Source organism: Equus asinus, chromosome 30 (genome assembly GCF_041296235.1).
Source record: "Equus asinus isolate D_3611 breed Donkey chromosome 30, EquAss-T2T_v2, whole genome shotgun sequence".
NCBI classification, from domain to species: domain Eukaryota; kingdom Metazoa; phylum Chordata; class Mammalia; order Perissodactyla; family Equidae; genus Equus; species Equus asinus.
The window spans coordinates 21,161,784-21,180,094 of record NC_091819.1 but is presented as its reverse complement, the minus strand read 5'-3'; the positions used below and the strand labels follow the sequence as shown (position 1 = coordinate 21,180,094).

Genomic DNA, 18,311 nt, shown 5'->3' with positions numbered 1-18,311 from the left:
ATCCTTTCCCAGGAAGATACGTTTGAATGGGCTCTTTTTCCCCATTAATGGGTTTGCATGAAAAGACCTTTTTCTTTTTCTGTTTGCTTGTCCGCAAAGACCTGCAACTAATTGGTTTTAATATCCTTTTTCTCTACACTTTCTCCTCCTAGTAAACGTATATTGGAGCACTTATTAGGTACGAGGCACTTGATAAACGTTATTTAAACTTCTATGTCTGTACGCAAGTATTATTGCTCACTTTTTTGGTGACAAACTCGAGCTTAAAGAAACTGTAAGAGCTGATAGATGGTGGCACCGGGACTCAGACCTGTTTGATTCCAAAACCTGCGCCGTCCGCTCCTAAAGCCAAGTGCCTGTGAGACACCATGGGAGGCTCCTGTAACTTTCAGGTTCCTGAGCCACCTTCCAGGTCTTGAGTCAGATCTGTTAACCCCTCGGGTAATTTTGGGTTGCCAGCTGGCACTGATGCGCGTACGGGTGGTTTTTGAGAATCCCAAGACTGTGCTCTATTACTTCACCAATGAGACCGAGAATTAACAGCAGGAGCAGGAAGGGCATGGAGGGGGACCAAGCACAACACTGCACACCTGTCTGGTCACTGAGTAGCAGTAACACGTAACAGCTATCTTCAGTGGGCTAATACATCGGGAGTGACCGTAGGCCAGTCACTGTGGATGAGCCACTTCATGTGCATTCTCACTGAATTCTCAAGGTAGCTTGAGGAGGCAGATACGCTAATGCCCATTTTACCAATGAGGGAAATAGGCTTAAATAAATTAACTGGTGTGAAGGAGCTGGCACTCAAAGCTAGGTGCCTCTGAGCTCATGTTCTTAACCACTACGCCATACAAACCTCTCCCTTGGTCTGTAGATGGCCACTTAGCTTGGTATAAAAAGTGACTGTTAAAACTTGTCAGAAGGGCCCACCCTGTGGCCCAGTGGTTAAGTTCTTGCACTCCACTTCAGCGGCCCAGGGTTCAGCGGTTTGGATCCTGGGCACAGACCTAGCACTGCTCATCAAGCCATGCTGAGGCGGCGTCCCACATAGAACTAGAATGACCTACAACTAGGATATACAACTATGTACTGGGGCTGTGGGGAGAAAAAAAAAGAGGAACAGATGTTAGCAACATTGGCAACAGATGTTAGCTCAGGGCAATCTTCCTCACCAAAAGTATATTCAAAACAAAACTTGTCAAAGATAGGTAAGAAGTTTAAGGGCCCACTTTACTGATTCTAGTTAACTGCGTAGTTCATAGAAGAAAATGACACTTTTTAAATTATATCAGGAGACTTTTCTCCATACAATCAAAGCAATCAGGAAAACTCCACAATAAATTTGACTATCTTTAAATTGTTTTGTAAATTTGTAGAGTAGTGGTAAGAATCAGGGGTTTTGGAGTCATCAGACCTGAATGTAAATCCTATCACTTGATGTCTCTTCAGCCAAGCTGCTTAACCTGTCCGACTGCCCAAGCCTAGTTCCTCACCTCTAACAGCCAACAGTATGGCAAACTGCACGGCAGTGCACACAGTGCAACCAGAGACTAGGTTTGAAGAGGGATTTAAAAGTTATCAGAGGATACAGTCAGCAAAATCCAGAATATTTGGAGGTTCTACACAACAAATGACTTGAATACTACGTCAGATGACCCAGTTTATTCCACAAATTGCAAGGAGAAAAAGAGAGGGAACCAAGCAGATTAAGAGACAGTAACCAAATGAAATGTACAGATCTTGTTTGGATCCCAGTGTGAAACAACCAACTGTAAAACTTTTGAGCCAACGGGAAATTTGAGCACCAACTGGATATTTAGTACTAAGGAATTACCAGTTTATGTATAGCATTGGTATTATGGTTAAGGGTTTGTGTTTTAAGAACTCTTACAGAGACAGGTAAAAAAAATACTACAGATGTAATGACATCTGGTATTTGCTTCAAAACAGGGAGTGGGAAGGAAGGTAGTAGGTTATGGTTAAAGCAAGAATGCCCATGAGTTTGATTATTATAGCCAGTGTAATAGAACATTACCAAGTAACATGGATTAGTCCTGTTCTTCTCTCCCAAAAGTTAGTGCCCTTACATAGAGCCACACCAGAGGACCAGCCTTGCCCTGCAGGTCTCTTTGTGATAGAGTAGATACAGTGGCAGCCAAACTTGTTGCTTTTAACTGAGCCATCATGTTCAACTCTCACCCAGTTTGCATGCAATCTGTGAAGCAGGCTGCTGATCAAATCAAGTGATAAGATCAGGCTCTAAAAGAAAACTCATTCCTTCTCTAACTTGATTCCATGTCCTTCAGAGATTGTCAATTTGAGTGAATTGAGCTGTAAAAACAGACGAAGGATTCAAGCTCCTTCCCTGGCCCAGAGTATATGGTCCCTAGGATAGCAGGTGTCAGAGGAGATCAAGTCCCCCGGAACAACAAGAAGGTGGAGGTTCTATAAAGCGCAGGGCCCTCAGAAGGGGACAGGAATGAGGGACGGCTGCAGAGTGACAGTGCAGTACAGTCTGACTCAGTCTTACCACGCCCCTCAATCTCTGACACACAAGGTGCTCTATCGGAGAACAGGAATTGAAGTGTTTGCTAAACTGACTCACATTTTGACTAGTTCTAATGTTGAATGGGAACTGATACAAATGAAACCAAGATTGCTCCACGACGGATGCAGCAAACCATACACAGAGGAAGCCACAGGCAAACCTCAGCACTCAGCTAGCTGATTCTGCTCACCCCCTCACTCTTCCCCACCCAGCTTCAGAGGGAAGCAGCTGAAAACCAACAGCTTTAATCAAGGAGTTGATTCCAAAGAGCAAGTTGAGCTCAGCAAGTTCGCTCCGTGAACACCCCTCCGACATCTATAGTCCTGACAGTGATTCCGCAGTTCACAAGGCTGACCTAAGGCCTTGACCTTCTGTTAGATTGTATTCCTGTTACTAAGCAAAACAATTTGGCTACCAGCTTTTAGAATTTTCACAAAAAGTATGGCTTAAAACCAAAGGGCTTCAGGGCCGGCCCTGTGGCCGAGTTGTTGAGTTTGCACACTCCACTTCAGCAGCCCGGGGTTTCGCCAGTTCGAATCCTGGGCGCGGACATGGCACTGCTCATCAAGCCATGCTGAGGCAGCGTCCCACATGCCACAACTAGAAGGACCCACAACTAAAAATACACAACTATGTACCCAGGGGGCTTGGGGAGAAAAAGGAAAAATCAAATCTTTAGAAAACCAAAGGGTTTCATGACAAACCCTCAGAAAGCCAGAACAGCCCTTTCTTTGAACAGCCTTGTTAACTGAAGTTTCACTACACTATTTCACTCTTTGTTACACTACATAGCAAAATAGTATATTGGGTTTAAAGTGCATAAACTCATGGCAGAAATCTAGATGATAAGCACAGACTTTCAAGCTTACCTTCTGTATCTTGCTGCCTGTTTCTATGTATTAGAACAAGTTTATTTACATTTTGGGGACAGTTAATTACACCTGGTACATAATACTTTTCACCACAACTACTTTTAACAAAATATTACTTGCGGGTAAGGCTGACTTTCCAAGTCTCAAGTGCACCAAATACAGCAGTTTCCTTTCCCAGCCTAGCCTGTCGTAGAGCATCCGTAGCGTGAGGGCCTTGAAACAAAGATGGCGGACTTGGATTCTGTTGCTCCATTCCTTCTCACTTCTCTCACGTACAGGGCAGCAGTCAGACTTCATTGCTGAAGAGCAACAGCACAGCACAATCAGATTTACGTGTTCAGTCAACAATCATTTATTGTTTCTGTGTGCAAGGCACTGTGTTGGGTGCCAGGAGCAGCAGGAGGAAGAAACAAATAGGAACATGAGTGTGCTCTGCCCTCCAGGAGCGTACAATCTAGTAGAAGAGATTACTTGCACACAAGTAACTCTAAGACCAGACAGAAAGTGGTAAGCGCCACAGGAGACAGAGTTCCACAGGAAGCTTTCTTAGCTCTCAACTTCAAAGTAAGACTAGGTGAGAGGAAGCACATTTGGACTCATCGCATTGTCATCTGTGTGGCATGAAAAGGTGGCTGAGGGGACTGCCAGGCTTTGACAAACTGAGCTGCATCTTACGTCTTGCTTCCTCAGCTCTGTCCTCTGAGATTCCACTGATTAGCAAGGGCATCTGCTACCACTGAAAGGATGGCAGGAAAAGGACCAGGGAAAATGACACAACACGAATACAGAAATATTTTGCACACAGGAGCACCCCATGGTAGTCTGCCCTGGCTGGGGCCTTGATGCTGCCTTCTAGACGGACAGGGAAGAGGAGTGACAAGGGAGAGAACTCTGGACCAACCATCAGGATTCCAGATGCGATCTCTAGGCCTCAGTTCTCTATCTTTAGGATGAAGGAGTTAGACCAAATGACCTCTAACGTGGTTCTCTGCAACTGTCCAATCAATGAAAAGCACAGATTAATCATTATCACCTTATAACCACAGCTTTTAAAGTCAGTGCTGTTTCCCCTTTTCATCATTTGTAGAAGAGCCCCTAAAAAATAAAAACAAAAAACTAGAGTTACCCCCTTTCCTGGCTTTGGTACAGACAAGCAATATAAGAAAGGTGGTTTTACTTGTTTTTAACCAGTCTCAGAAGTAAAGAGCCCCTGTTCTTTGTTATAAACAAGGCACCTTTCTGATTTGCTCAGCCTCAGCAACTTCTGCCTGACAACATTCAACTGACAGCCAGAGGCTCCCTCAACTACATGGATTTCTATTTCGGTTGTTAAGAATAACTGAATGCAAAGATAAAACACGTGGTCGGCCCTCTTCCAGCACCTTTGAGCTTCTTAAAGTAGCTAGTCCGTCTCTTAGGTCCAAGGATTTCACTTCTCCAATGGCTTCACTGCTTTAAAAGCTTGAGCAAAACATTAAGAGGCACTGGAAGTTAGGGAGAAAGGCAGAGTGAAGGGACTGGTTTTTTAAACAGAGGAATGTGCCTCGGAAGGAAAATGAGAGAGAGATGCAAGCAAAGTTAACTCCCATGTTACAGCTTCTGGTCTCCTGGCCCGGCAGAAATTCAAGATAAGTACAAGGAGCAATTTCCGAGTCCCCAGAGAGGCCAGCAGAACCAAGGTTACTTTGCCGACCATTTCACTGCTCCTTTCCCCAGTGGCCAGGGCACTACATCCATCCTCGAAACGTGGCTCTGTCTGTACAGGGGGTTTTGCTTAGTGGCTCCCTGGCTTCTGCTAAGGCTAAAAGGACGGGCAACACTTGATCTTTTGGTGACCACACACCTTGTTTAGCCGCCCAACTCTGCCTCAACAGAGTGAATAATCTCTTTGGACTCTGCCAGCCATAAAACACAGCCATGTTTTGCCTAAGTGCCAACACTTAAGATAGTAACATTAAAGCACAAACCAGGACTGAGACTAAAGCGCCAGGTTCACTTTACCCGGCCAACAGAACTGAAGAGGCTAACTGCTCTCCCCAACTGCCAGAGTTTACAAACAGCTCCAAGGAAGGGAGTTTGGGTGGCTATTGCTATGTCTGTGAAATGGCTTGTACTGGGTCTCCCAATTCACAAAACGGTCCGTGCAGCGGGACAGCAGCGTCACAGTTAACCTGGCACCAGGCAGAGCACTGACAAGCTCCATGTCACTGACACTGAAATGACCGGCTCTTCCTGCTTCTAACGTGATGAGCATCTTCCACCCAATCACCTCTCCAAACCCATTAAAACAGAAGTCCAAGAGCTCAAATACAACGGGCTCAAGTGGGACACAGAACCAAAACCAGCAACAGCCAGCGCAACGCATGGGTTTGAGGGGGAGCGGAGACACGGTGGCTCTTAAATGAACGCTTCTTCATCAAGTTTTGCTCTTCTGATTTATTTTCCTTTCTCTAAGCAGGAATTACATGGTACCTGGGCAAACGGCCTATATGGTTTCACAAACTCTGCAAAGAAATATGTATTTCTTGAAATGTCATTTTCTGTTAACACTCTTGTGAAAAGTTTCTTAGCTGACAGTCCCACAAATCTTTAAACCACATTAAACATATAAAGCTGCCACGATGTAGACTAAAGGGTAATTTACTTTCACTCTTCCTTTGCCCAGATCAGCAGTGTTGTTTTGTACTCTGACTTTTCAGTGGACTTGAAGAGCAGCTGTGCCATCCTGACATTTTCCCCTTAAAGCCGGCCCTTTCTTTCTTTGGCATGCAAGGCTGGAATGGCAGTCCTGTTCCTACATACAAACGACTATCTTCAACATACAGATGATGAAAAACACCTTCACATGTTGGGGTTCAGGCTAACGTTGAGAACCAGAAATCTACAAAAACTCAATTCATGTTTTTTAAATACTTTATATGATAAAAATACAGCAAAAATATTTTTTTGTTCAAAGAGGAAAAAATATACTGCTCTGGTCACGGCTCTAACGATGATTTAAGTAGTCTCTGGCTCCTCAACTGTGCACTGTAGTGTAGGCTGACTTCAACCACGGCTGCTCCAGCTCAGTCGTTTATCAAAGCTAAAATCATACTGTGGAGAGAAGAAATCAGTGTTACTCATGTTTCCTTAGGAATGTTCCTACACAGTCTGGTCTGTCCAGACTCGTATTCCTAAGGCTCAGCAAGGAACACTCATTTGAATACAAGAAAATCACCTACACCTAAAGGAAAGAATATCCATATTAGAGCTTCTCAATGGCCCAATTTTTTCACTAAAATGTAACTCGAGTGGGGATGGGGGCAGAGAGTATAACCTAAAACCAATGTTGGGCTATAGTTTAGAAAAAACTATGTCCATTAAAAAAACTTTAATTCTCTAGCCAGATCTTTGCATGTGCTGTCCCTCTGCGTGGGACCCCTGCTCCTCAGCCCACCCCCAAGGCACCGCCTTTGGGCAGCGGGGGCCTCAGCCAGGGCAGCTGCATGGCTTCCTCCCATAGCCATCCGCTTCCCGCAGACTCCGGCTCACGTTCCTACCGCTGCACCGTGAGCTCTTCCAGCACGAGAGGAGAGGCGGGCATCACCACCTTCATATTCCAGGCAGCACCCAAGCTCCCAGCTTCCACACAGGGATTCTGTGCTGCTCCTTTGTGTCATTTGCAGTGCCTTACACAGTGTCCAACATGCAGCAGTCACTCTATAAATACTCTATTGAAACCACCACAGTTAACAGCAACAAAACTATCATTTCCTTTCACTGGAATCAGCCTCGCTCTGCTATCAAATGACTAAAGTACAGTGAAATACCCTTACATTAATTGTCCAAACGTAACCATACTAAGCATACTCAGTGCGCAGCAGAGATTAATGATAGTAGCTAATATTTCTGAAAGATTTCCGCAAGTTTACTATAGGCCAGTGCAAACCTAAATGCTTACGTGCATTATCTCATTTAGTCTACAACACAATCCCATGAGGTAGGTACTGTTACTAGCCAATTTTCAGATGAAGAAATCGACGCTCAGAGAGGTTAAGAAACTTGCCCTGGTCACATAGTAAGTGGCAGAGCCCAGATTCTACTAGGCTGGCACCTAACCAAAAAACCAAAGGTACAGATTTCACCAACCTCTAAAGAACGTAGGCATTTTTCCTTTAATTCTATTTAATAAACCCTGAATGTCTGCTATGTGCAAGGCACCACGCAAGCTGTGGCAGGCGATAGAGGGGAGCAGCATAAAACCCCTGCATTAGAAATCTGACGATTTGGAAATAAAACTGCTTTGAAACAACAGCAACCAAAACCTAAGAGGAAAGTGCTACAAGGACATCTTCTGAGACTCCTCTTTCATCCTGATCCCTTGAGCTCTGGGTGGTGCCAAGGGGTAAGTTGATAGCAGTATGGCTAAAAATGACAAGCTGAGGAGGGAAGGGGAGAGAAGGGGAAGAGAAGGAAAAAGAAAGGACACAGCCAGTGAGGAATGCAGCTACTCAAACCAATTACACAGGCTGTATATCTTTTATTTAGTTGTAAAGAAGCACACCTTAAACGTGCCCCAAAATGCTTCCTGATTCCTCCAATCCTGTCTTCAGTCCATCTTCCCATTGCTTTAAATTCACGACTGAGAGCTAAGAAACTCGTGCATTTTTAAATGCTGGAGGGGTGGGAGGCTCAAGAAAGGACCCCTGAGCAAGGCTGATTCCAGCTCGTTTTTTGTCTCTTCAGAAACAGACAAATATAAAGGAACAATATATGATGATAAAGAGACCATCATATTGTTTGACTTAAAAAAAGTAATAAAAATGATAATAGGTGTGTCTTAATACTGAGTATTTTGGCTCTTCAGTCTTTATCTTTAATACCAGGATTAACAATTACGCACACTGGCAGTGAAGTACAGTGTGAGAACCAGAAACTGATGCCAGTGTGCTTTTTCTGTCCTAGTTTTTAAAATACAGAAAAGCAAGTAAGATAAACTGTGAAAAGGAAACCCTCTAAACTCTAATTTCGATCTCATCTATGGTAATGGGTGGAACGAGCACAGGAAAAGGATTTTAGGAAGCTTGCTTTTTCAGGCAGAGGCTAAAATGGCTCTGACTCCTAAACCATTTCAGACAAAATAGCAATTTTTTATACAGTTTCTAATTATTAACAATCTTCTCAATGACAGAAGTGTATTCAGTACCAGTTTTTCCTAATAGCCCTTATGCCTATGTGAAAAATTAAAATTTACCTGGGGAAAAATAGGAATGATCTAATGAAGCTTGGACACAAAGGTTAAGCCTGACATCTAGATTCTTAAAGGTTTAATCAAATTGTCATATATATGACAATTTTTCCCTCTTCTTTGCTCTATTCTATGGGTCTATGATAGGTGAAGGAAAAGGCGGCATGTTTCTCTCTTCAAACATAAGGTGATAACTTTAAGTCTAAAACAGGACTGCAGAAAGCTTCCAGTGTCTGACAGCCAATCCTTCATGTGAATTCTTCCTTCCTATCTGTTACAACCGGAAGACTGATAAAAGTTTGCCAGAACAGACCACTTCGCATGCCGGAGATCGGCATCACACCTAATTCCTTACTGCCAAGAAAGACCAGCCCAACATGGAGACAAGCTGTTGAGGGCTGCTGCCAGTGGTCTGGTCCCCAGGAGACCCACGAGTGCGGCAGTCTCTCAGGGTACATGCATTAATGCTTCTAACAGGCAGGGAGGCCTCACAGCTGGATACGAAGGCAGGAAAAGAATGGCAAAGACAGTTTTAAGCATGTTGAGAGCCTCAACAGCTCAGGAATAACTGAGACCACAGAGTAACTCTGTCGTGGGTCAGATCCACACTATGCTGCTTCAATGACACACATTAAAAGTCTACACAGCCACAAGAAATTCGCATGATCCCCAAAAGCTCTGTAATGTCAATGCAAAATCCTATCGTACAGTAACATGTCACCTGTCAGAAGCAGGCGCGGCACCCAGGAAAATGCCAGGAGTGCTGTAAACTCACCTATAAAGATACATGAAGAAACAGAGCAAGTGGAACCCAAGCTTGATCATGGCTTCCTTCATGTGTGACTTCAGCTGCCCTCGATTGTGTATTTCTGTGGGATCAAATACTCCCATGTTACCACTTGGCACCATAATGAACCTGAGAAATTAAAGGATGCACACCCATTAGAAGGAAAATCAAATCATCAGCATAAATATTCAAAAATAAGTAACCATTAATAAACAACCTTTAAAAGTGAACCAATCATAGCAGCCTTAAATTCAGACCAAATATGGCCAGAGTATTATGACAATGTCACCAGCCACCACTTAGTTTTCCTTTGAAAGATATGATACTATTAACTTGGGGTGTAATTTTCTGCCCTCTGAAAAAAGAGTAACACTCTAGAGAACAATGATTTCTGCACTGAGACCCTTTTACCCATCTTCTGTAGAAAACTCCTGAACCAGTCAAACCCACAGCCGTCTTCCACTAGAAGAAGTGAAGGGGGCCCAAAACCAAACCGATTTTATCAAGTTCTTAGAAACGTCTTTATCTAAAAAGTTCTAAATTAATTAATGCAATTCCCTTCATCTTCACATCTTCATAAGGAAGAGCAGTGTCAAACATAATTATTCCCATTTCACAGATGACAGTAAAAGAGAGAGTCCATGTCCACAATAGAACCCTCCTCTTTGGTGCTCCTGCTGATCAACAGAGAATACGTTTCAACCTGCATGGTTTATAAATGGTACCTACCTTAAGAGAGCAATTTAAAGAGGACAGAACAGAAACCATTTAGAATAAATGCTGCTGTGGTAAAATACAATTCCTCTTCACTTAAGATAGTAAATGGATAGTTCAAACTCAAAATGCAATGTGTAACTTTACATAACTCTTAAAAAATACAGATTAATACTAATACTATTAATACTAATAATATTCTGACAAATAAGAAATGTACCTTTTATAGTGGTGGAGGAATGACCACAGTAAGCAGATAGGATTAGGGCTGCAGATCAATACAGAAGGTAAAGGGCACCAGAAGATGCCCCTGGTTCCGGACTAAACAGTTCAACTCAGTGTTCCCGCAGATGGAGAAGATTCGAACTTTAAAAAAAAATCTTAAAGATACTATGTCTAACATACTATGGAGTCATTCAGGCTCTTCAGGTAACGTATAACATTTCATATTTATTTCATATCACGTGTATATAACAGTTACAAACGATAGTCTTCTTCTTCCCCAAATGATTCCTTTTGCAGGTAAGGAAATGGGCTTACATTGAGGGGACCAATGAGTTTAAGTGTCTGGACTCCAACATCCAGACTGCATCATCTGTGCAACACACATGTCCTAACCCAGCCCTGTTCATGACCTCTTGCTACTCCCATGTCCAAGCTTCTTCTAGCGCAAGCTTGGGTTCCTCATTCTTGCCATACACTGAGTTTCTCAACTATCACTTCTGCGAAATGCAAATGCCTCTCTCAGTTCCACAAGTCTTAAATTCTCCCCCAAATCTTAGTAGCCTATCTATAGCTGAAAGAGTGTATTTACATTTGAATAACTGAATAATGTCTCAACTCAAAGAGTCTTATCCTTCTCTGACTTCTAGGTTATCTAATAGGAAGGAGTGTTAACCATTTTCTTGGTGGTCCTTAAAAGCATTTTCTTACTCAGTTGACTTCTCTCTTCCTCATCTTTCATAGGCGGTATGTCAAACTCTTGTCCATTCTTCCTTCCTATCACCACTTATATAGCTCTATCTTTTCCATTCCCACTATCACAACCTTGTTCCAGCACTATATTATTTTACTCCAGTGTCTAAAATGGTTTCCCTACCTCCCGGCTCTTCTCCATCTAATCAATACTACATAATGCTTCCAAAAAAATCTTCCCAAACCAGCATTTATTTTGAGTCAACTTAGCTACTCAAAAACATACAGAGCAAAGAGGATATAGGAATGCCTATAAACACAGTAAGATACTCGATATCATTAGTCATTAGGGAAATGTAAATTGAAACCACAATGAGATATCACTTCACACCCAATAGGATGGCGAAAATTTAAAAAAACAACACACAACAAGTGTTAGCAAGGATGTAGAGAAATTGGAAGCCTCATACACAGCTGGTGGAAATGTAACATAGTGCAGCTGCTTTTGAACACTCAGGCAGTTCCTCAAAAGGTTAAACACAGAGTTACTATATGACCCAGCAGTTCAACTCCTAGGAGAAATGAACACATACATTCACACAAAAACACGCACGTGAATGTTCATAGGAGAATTATTCATAATAGCCAAAAAAAGTGGAAACGACGCAAATGCCCATCAATTGCACATGGATAAACAAAATGTAGTACATCCATACAATGGAGTATTACTCAATAATAAAAAGGAATGAGTACTGATACATGCCACAACACGGATGAACTCTGAATATTATGCTATGTGAAAGAAGCTAGTCGTAACAGGCCACAGGTTGCTCTCTTTGGTGTGTCTGTCAGAACAGACAGTAGACTGGTGGTTGCCTAGGGCTAAGGGAGGGAAGGGAGCAGAAGCTGCTAATGGATACAGGGCGTCCTTTGGGGTGATGAATACGCTCTAAAATAGACTGTGGTGACGGCTGCCTAAATCTATAAATACACTAAAAATATATCGAATACTATACTTTAAATGGGTGAACTTTATGCTACCAGTGCTCACATTTACACATAAACTACTTGGACCAACGTTCAAGGTTCTCTGTGACCCAATCGACATTTCTAGCTTTGTCTATTACTACTGCCTCACCTACATGATTTCAACCTAATTAGCCCTTAAATATGCCTTGTGTGTTTGCTCAAGCTTTCCCTTCCACTCCTCCCCTTCTCCTTCGCTCCCTGGAGAATTCTTTCCCCACTCCTCTCTGTCAAACCTCATCCATCCTGTAGGGCTCTGCTCCTTGAAACTCCCAGTCCACAGTAACCCAACTCTCCTCCCAACCTGAGCATCCTCATCACTCATCTGATAATTTCTCTTACACTGCCTCAGCCCACTTCTTATTTTAACTAGCTTACTTTGTTATTTCATGTTTCGCCTCTGTGTCCTATGATAAGTAGAGTCCACTTCCTATATGTCTGTATCCCCACTAGCATAAAGTACAGATGTCTGAAAGGAGAAAATGATCCATCTGTTGATATTTTTTAACCTTTTTAAATAGAAAGTAAATTTGTGACCAGCAGACAATCTATCATTGCCATTATCAGGGCAATAAACACACACGACGTCTGTCTTTATAATTACAGGAAACAGAATCTATGGACTTTATTGCCCCAAGTAAGACCGTAGAGCCTTCCGCCAGTCTGTGCTCTAGACGAAGGAGCCATGCCACAGCTTGCTCTTCCTCTAGCAAATTTTCATTTCTAGTAGAGCTGACTGATGGTGTGGTCGGGGACATCACTAAGATCCACAGTCTCAGATGTTCCATTGCCTTCCGCGCGCTTCCCCATCCTCCTCCAGCCCTCCTTTACTCTCATCTACGTGCTTCTTATACTACCTGCACTTCAAAAAGGCCACACTTAAAAATCAGTCGATAAATGATTTTACCCAAAAAAAACCTGGATATAAATAAAATTAAAATGAAACCTAAAAATTTAGCAGAGCAGCAACCTACTAACATAAAAATAACCCAAGGTTTGTCAAGATTATTCCACAGTTCTTCACAAGAAAATATGCAATGTACAATAGCCCATCTACAAAATTACAACCAATTAGTATTTCCACTGAGCAATGTTTGAACAAACTTCCTAAATTTATGAAGTCAAAATTTTGATGTTATCTAATTTGCAGGCTTTAAAATGAAATTTTCTTTGGAGCATTCCAAGTATACTCTAATTAAAACTGCAGATATAAAAAGCAAGGATCTTATATTCTCAGGCTTTCGATCATTCTTACAGGAAAAAGAGGGGCCGGCCCCGTGGCCGAGTGGTTAAGTTCGCGCGCTCTGCTGCGGTGGCCCAGGGTTTCGCTGGTTCAGATGCTGGGTGCGGACATGGCACCACTCGTCAGGCCACGCTGAGGCGGCATCCCACATGCCACAACTAGAAGGACCTGCAACTAAGATATACAACTATGTACTGGGGGGGATTTGGGGAGATAATGCAGAAAAAAAAAAAGATGGGCAACCGTCGTTACCTCAGGCCGCCAATCTTAGGGGGAAAAAAAGAAAAAAGGAAAAAGATACTCAAGACAACGGAAAAACTTTTCACAAGTCTTTAGACATCACAAGTAAACGTCACATATTTCTAAAATGTACACATGCAAATTTGTGTTTATACTGTAAGACTGAGCCACGCAAATTGCCACTTGCTAAGAATACCAAAGTGTATAAAAATTTATCCTGATTTAATAAAGCATTCTGCTATCATTTATTTTATGACTGGCATATATTTTATTAGAGAAGAGAAGCTGTTAAAATTTTTTTTAAAAAACATTTTCTTTAAACTGCCCTGACACAAAACAGTAAATAAACTATACTCACCGATATATATTCCAAGTGGCAACAGGCAGGTTGAGAAGGAAGATGAACCAGTGCAATGAAATGAGCATCAATACAGTGACAATAGCATGGCCAATCAACTCCGGAATGACCCACTGCAAGGAAAGAACAGAGGATTACACCTCACTGCTGTGTTCCTCCTGAAGGTACACGTTGTTTGAAGCTAAATCAATGAATGTACAGAAAACTTCCAAACTAGTGTTTCAAGACTATTTTTAGACTCAGATGTCCCAGATTTGCAGACTGCTGCAACTGCTTATTCCAGGACAATACATCAGGGCAGAGCTTTAAAATAATGCACTTGCATTTCAACTACGTTTTATCCTAAGCAAAGTTTCATCCATTCACTAAAGCGGGTTTGAATGACAATTAGGGGAAAAGAGAGTAGTATTTACTTTCTATTCCAATATCTGCGCTAAAGCCTCTTACTCTAATTTGGACTGATTCATACCCACGTACATGCTGCCTTTCAAGTCAGAATATCAATCTTAAAAATTTTTTAATCTCCAGAATCCTGAGGGAAATCATTTCACATTCACCAAAAAAAAGGTACTTTAACAGCATACAATAACAGCTCAGAGTTGAACAAATGTGAAAATGAACTAGGATACCAGAATCCCAGCCTACTGGCTTTCTAGTGCCCAATGTCCTTATCTACGCTCTCTGATTATTGAGCAATATTCCAGTGCTCATGCATCAACAGCGATTGTGGCAGGTTCTTAATTCACCAACAATCTTCCTCTCCTGTGAGTAGAGATTTTTCTTTTAATGGAAGCTAACAGATAATATTCATGGAGCCAGAAACTGGCACTCCCCACTTACAGAAATGAGGAAAATAAACCTCAGAGTGGTTAAGTAACTTGCCCAAGGTCACACGTCTACTCAGTGGAAGAGCAATGTAGTACAGGCCCAGATACACTGGCCCTAGGTCTCTTGCATTTATATATCAGATACTTACTTTGTAAACAAACAAGAAGGGATTCTCTGGGCATTATACCCAATTTGCAATCAACTGGAACTGTTTGTTTATTTATTTATTTTTGCTGAGGAAGATTCACCTTGAGCTGACATCTGTTGCCAATCTTCCCCTCTTTGTATGTGACCCAACACCACAGCATGGCCACTGACTGAGTGGCGCAGGTCTGGGCCCAAGAACTGAACCCAGGCCGCCAATGCAGAGCACACCAAACTTAAACACCAGGCTCCTGGGGTTGGCCCTAACTGGAACTTTTTAATAGGTAACATGCATTTTAAGAAGTGTAACCAATTTAACATAATGCTTACAAGTGTGAGCTGCAAAGTCCACACACCTGGAGTGGAACCCCCACTTTAGCCCATGAATTAGCTGTGCAATCTTAGGAAAAGTCACCCATCCTCCCTAGGCCACCATGTTCTCATCTGTAAAATGAGATAATACCCACACCTCATGAAGTTGCTGTAGAGAATGAGATGAAATAACACACGTAACCACATGCAAAGGAAGTACTCAATAAATGTCAGCCCATGTTACCATTACCACTCTCCACGCTCACAGACTCACACAGCAGTAGCTGCCGAGCTTTGGATTTCTTACTGTGGGCTGCAAAGAGTTGTTTTACGCAGACACAAACCTAAAACAAAAGTTTCAGGAAGCGATACTCAACCTTCTTCTGCTTAGTTTACTGACTTTCCACCAAGTCCTCCGTCTGTTTTCTCTTCTCTCCTCAACGATGTGTTCTCCCCCTAACTTGTTCTCAGACACTAGCACCAGGCGATATCCCCCAGGCAGGAGCTTGGAGGAGTCTCCTCTGGAGCAGCTTAATGGCACAAGAGAAGACACCTATAAAAAACTGCCGATTTCAAATATCCCCCACAAAAGGCCAGGCAGACACCAATTACCCTACAGTGACGCCTATCTACCCGCCAGTCAACAGCCTGGACCACCCAACGAGCTCCAAGGAGTATTTTAGTGCTTTACCCTCAAGGATGAATAGATAGCCATGTATCAGAAATTGAGGAAAGCCTCCAATATAAAAGAAGGGGAAAAACAAATGGAAAGGATCTTGGAGGAAACAGATATAATGTACAAAGCAGAAGGAAATTTCAAAATGACTATAATCAATATTGTCAGAAAGCTAAGAAGTCAAACTTGAACTAAGAGAACAAAAATCTCTTAGAAATTAAAAACAACATAAATGACATATATACTAGAAAATTCAGAAGATAAAGCAGAGGAAATCCTAAAACAAAAAGATAGGAAAAAACCAAAGGAGGGTCCAGCCCCGTGGCCACGTGGTTAAGTTCACGCGCTCTGCTTCAGTGGCCCAGGTTTAGATCCTTGGCGCGGACATGGCACCGCTTGTCAAGCCATGCTGAGGCGGCGTCCCACATAGCACAACTAGAAGGACCTACAACTAGAATACACAACTATGTACCAGAGGGCTTTGGGGAGAAGAAGAAGAAGAAGAAAGAACAGTAACAGATGCTAGCACAGGTGCCAATCTTTAAAAAAAAAAAAAAAAGAAAGAAAAATAAAAAAGAACTGGCAGATCAATCCAGCAGATGAATTATCTTATGAACGGAAGCTGTTAAAAAAGAAGAGAGCAAAAAGAAGGGGAAGACATTGTCAAAGAAAGAATAGGAGAAAATCTCCCAGATTCCAAGAGCCTATCAGACGTCCAAAACAATGAATGAGAAAAGCCTAAACAAAGGTACACAAAAGTATACCACTGCAAAATTCCAAAACTCCAAGGATAAAGAGAAGGTTCTAAAACTTATGGAGAGGATAGGAAAAAAAACAAATGAGAGATCACATAAAAAGGGTAAGAAATCAAAATGGCACCAGACTTCCCAACTTGAACAACAGTGGAAGTTAGAAGACTGTCGAGCAATGCCTTCAAAACTCTGAAAGAAAAATCTTTTCTAACCTGGACCTCTGTACTCAGAGAAACTATCAAGCCAGGGTAAGGATAAGACATTTTCAAACACGCAAGGTCTCGACATTTAATTCCCATGTGCCATATCTCAAGAAGCTACTCCAGCAAAATGAGGTCGTAAGCCAAGAGAAAGGAAGTCTTGTCTTCCAAGCAGCAGGGGATGGAGACCAGGGTTCCCAGGAGAGAAGCTGTGAAACAGGCCTAGAAAGCAACCAGTCCTGAGCACAGCAAGAGGATGGAGGTCACGTGGGAAAAAACTTAACTGACAGATTACTTTAACATGCTTGAACCATGGAGAAAACAGACCTGAAGGGCTTTAAAGATGTATCTGAAAAGACCTAGCAACACGCAAATAGAAAACTAAGGAAATAAAGACATGTAGCAATTATTGACTCTGGAGAAGACAGGCTATCCAGAAAAAAATAAAAGAAAGAAAAATATGATCACTGTCTCCTATGAGGCTGGGCAATAAAAAATATTTGCATTATTATAATACAACAGTACATCATAATGATGTAAACACTGAATATCAATTTAACCCAAAAAGGAAAACAGAAAAACAAAAGAGGAATGTTTAGGGAAGGGAGGAGCTAAGAACTAAATGTATCATATTGACTCAGAAGTCAAGAGATAAAATTTTAAATTGATAAATCAAAAAGTAGTAGTACAACCATATAAAAGAGAAATATGGACATAAATACCAGAAAAAAATTAACAGCTCAAGTGTTGAAATCAGTTGCCCCTAAAAAGCAAGACAGAATTTAAAGGGGTCAGGAACAGGCTGCTGTCTTTCTAAGCTCTGTAGTACCTTTGACTTTAGCTGTGTGCAAGTATAATTTCACAAAAATAAAAATCAACATTAAAAAACTACTTAACTTCAAACTGAAGGAGTAATTTTCTCAGTAGAAGAATCCAGGTAATCTTTTCTTTGCGTTTAGATTTTTATTTTATAAAAGAAAACCCACAAAATACCTACCTAAAATACTGAGTAAGCAAGAAATATAAAAGAAAATACATTCTATCAAATAAAAGATATATATCATTCTTCTAAAGATAAGGAGGACTGAAACTAGTATAATGTTATATGTCAATTATATCTCAAGAAAAAAAAAACTCCTAAGGCATAGCACATAAACACAAAATCTGTTATTAAATCTATCACTGTATTAAACCACATTTTGGAAATTTTTAAATAAATAAAGTTGAGGAGGAGTATAGTTTACTATAAATTTTAACTTCCAAGTGTAACTTTATTTCCCTCCTGGGCAGAGAAACTTAAGCAGAGTGATGAGGTGAAAAGACAGAGGGGAAGCATTTTCAAGTCAAGCCAAAAGCAGCTCTGGGCATTGTAATTTTACACGAACTTTTACCCAGAAAGCTTTTCTGCCTGCTAATCTCACAAAATGAATCAGGACCAACTCGTTTCCCTGTATCTAGACAAGCTCTGC

The 18,311-nt window shown here is 41.7% G+C and overlaps 1 protein-coding gene across 3 annotated transcripts in view; it reads right to left on the bottom strand.

Annotated features, from left to right (window-relative positions):
• Positions 1-6,319: 6,319 nt before the first annotated feature.
• The window catches only part of CNIH4 (cornichon family member 4), a 42,516-nt gene continuing 30,524 nt past the window's right edge, over positions 6,320-18,311 (bottom strand). For 2 of the 3 annotated variants that reach the window (XM_044762951.2, XM_014862351.3), the window contains 3 exons: positions 13,931-14,043; positions 9,423-9,563; positions 6,320-6,513 (listed from right to left, as the gene is read on the bottom strand). In XM_044762951.2, the coding sequence (XP_044618886.1) occupies positions 6,486-6,513; positions 9,423-9,563; positions 13,931-13,998 (237 nt within the window). In that variant the 5' untranslated portion in view covers positions 13,999-14,043 and the 3' untranslated portion in view covers positions 6,320-6,485. Of the gene's footprint in view, positions 6,514-9,422; positions 9,564-13,930; positions 14,044-18,311 lie in introns of those variants that run through there. The other variant, XM_014862354.3, reaches the window with a different exon arrangement.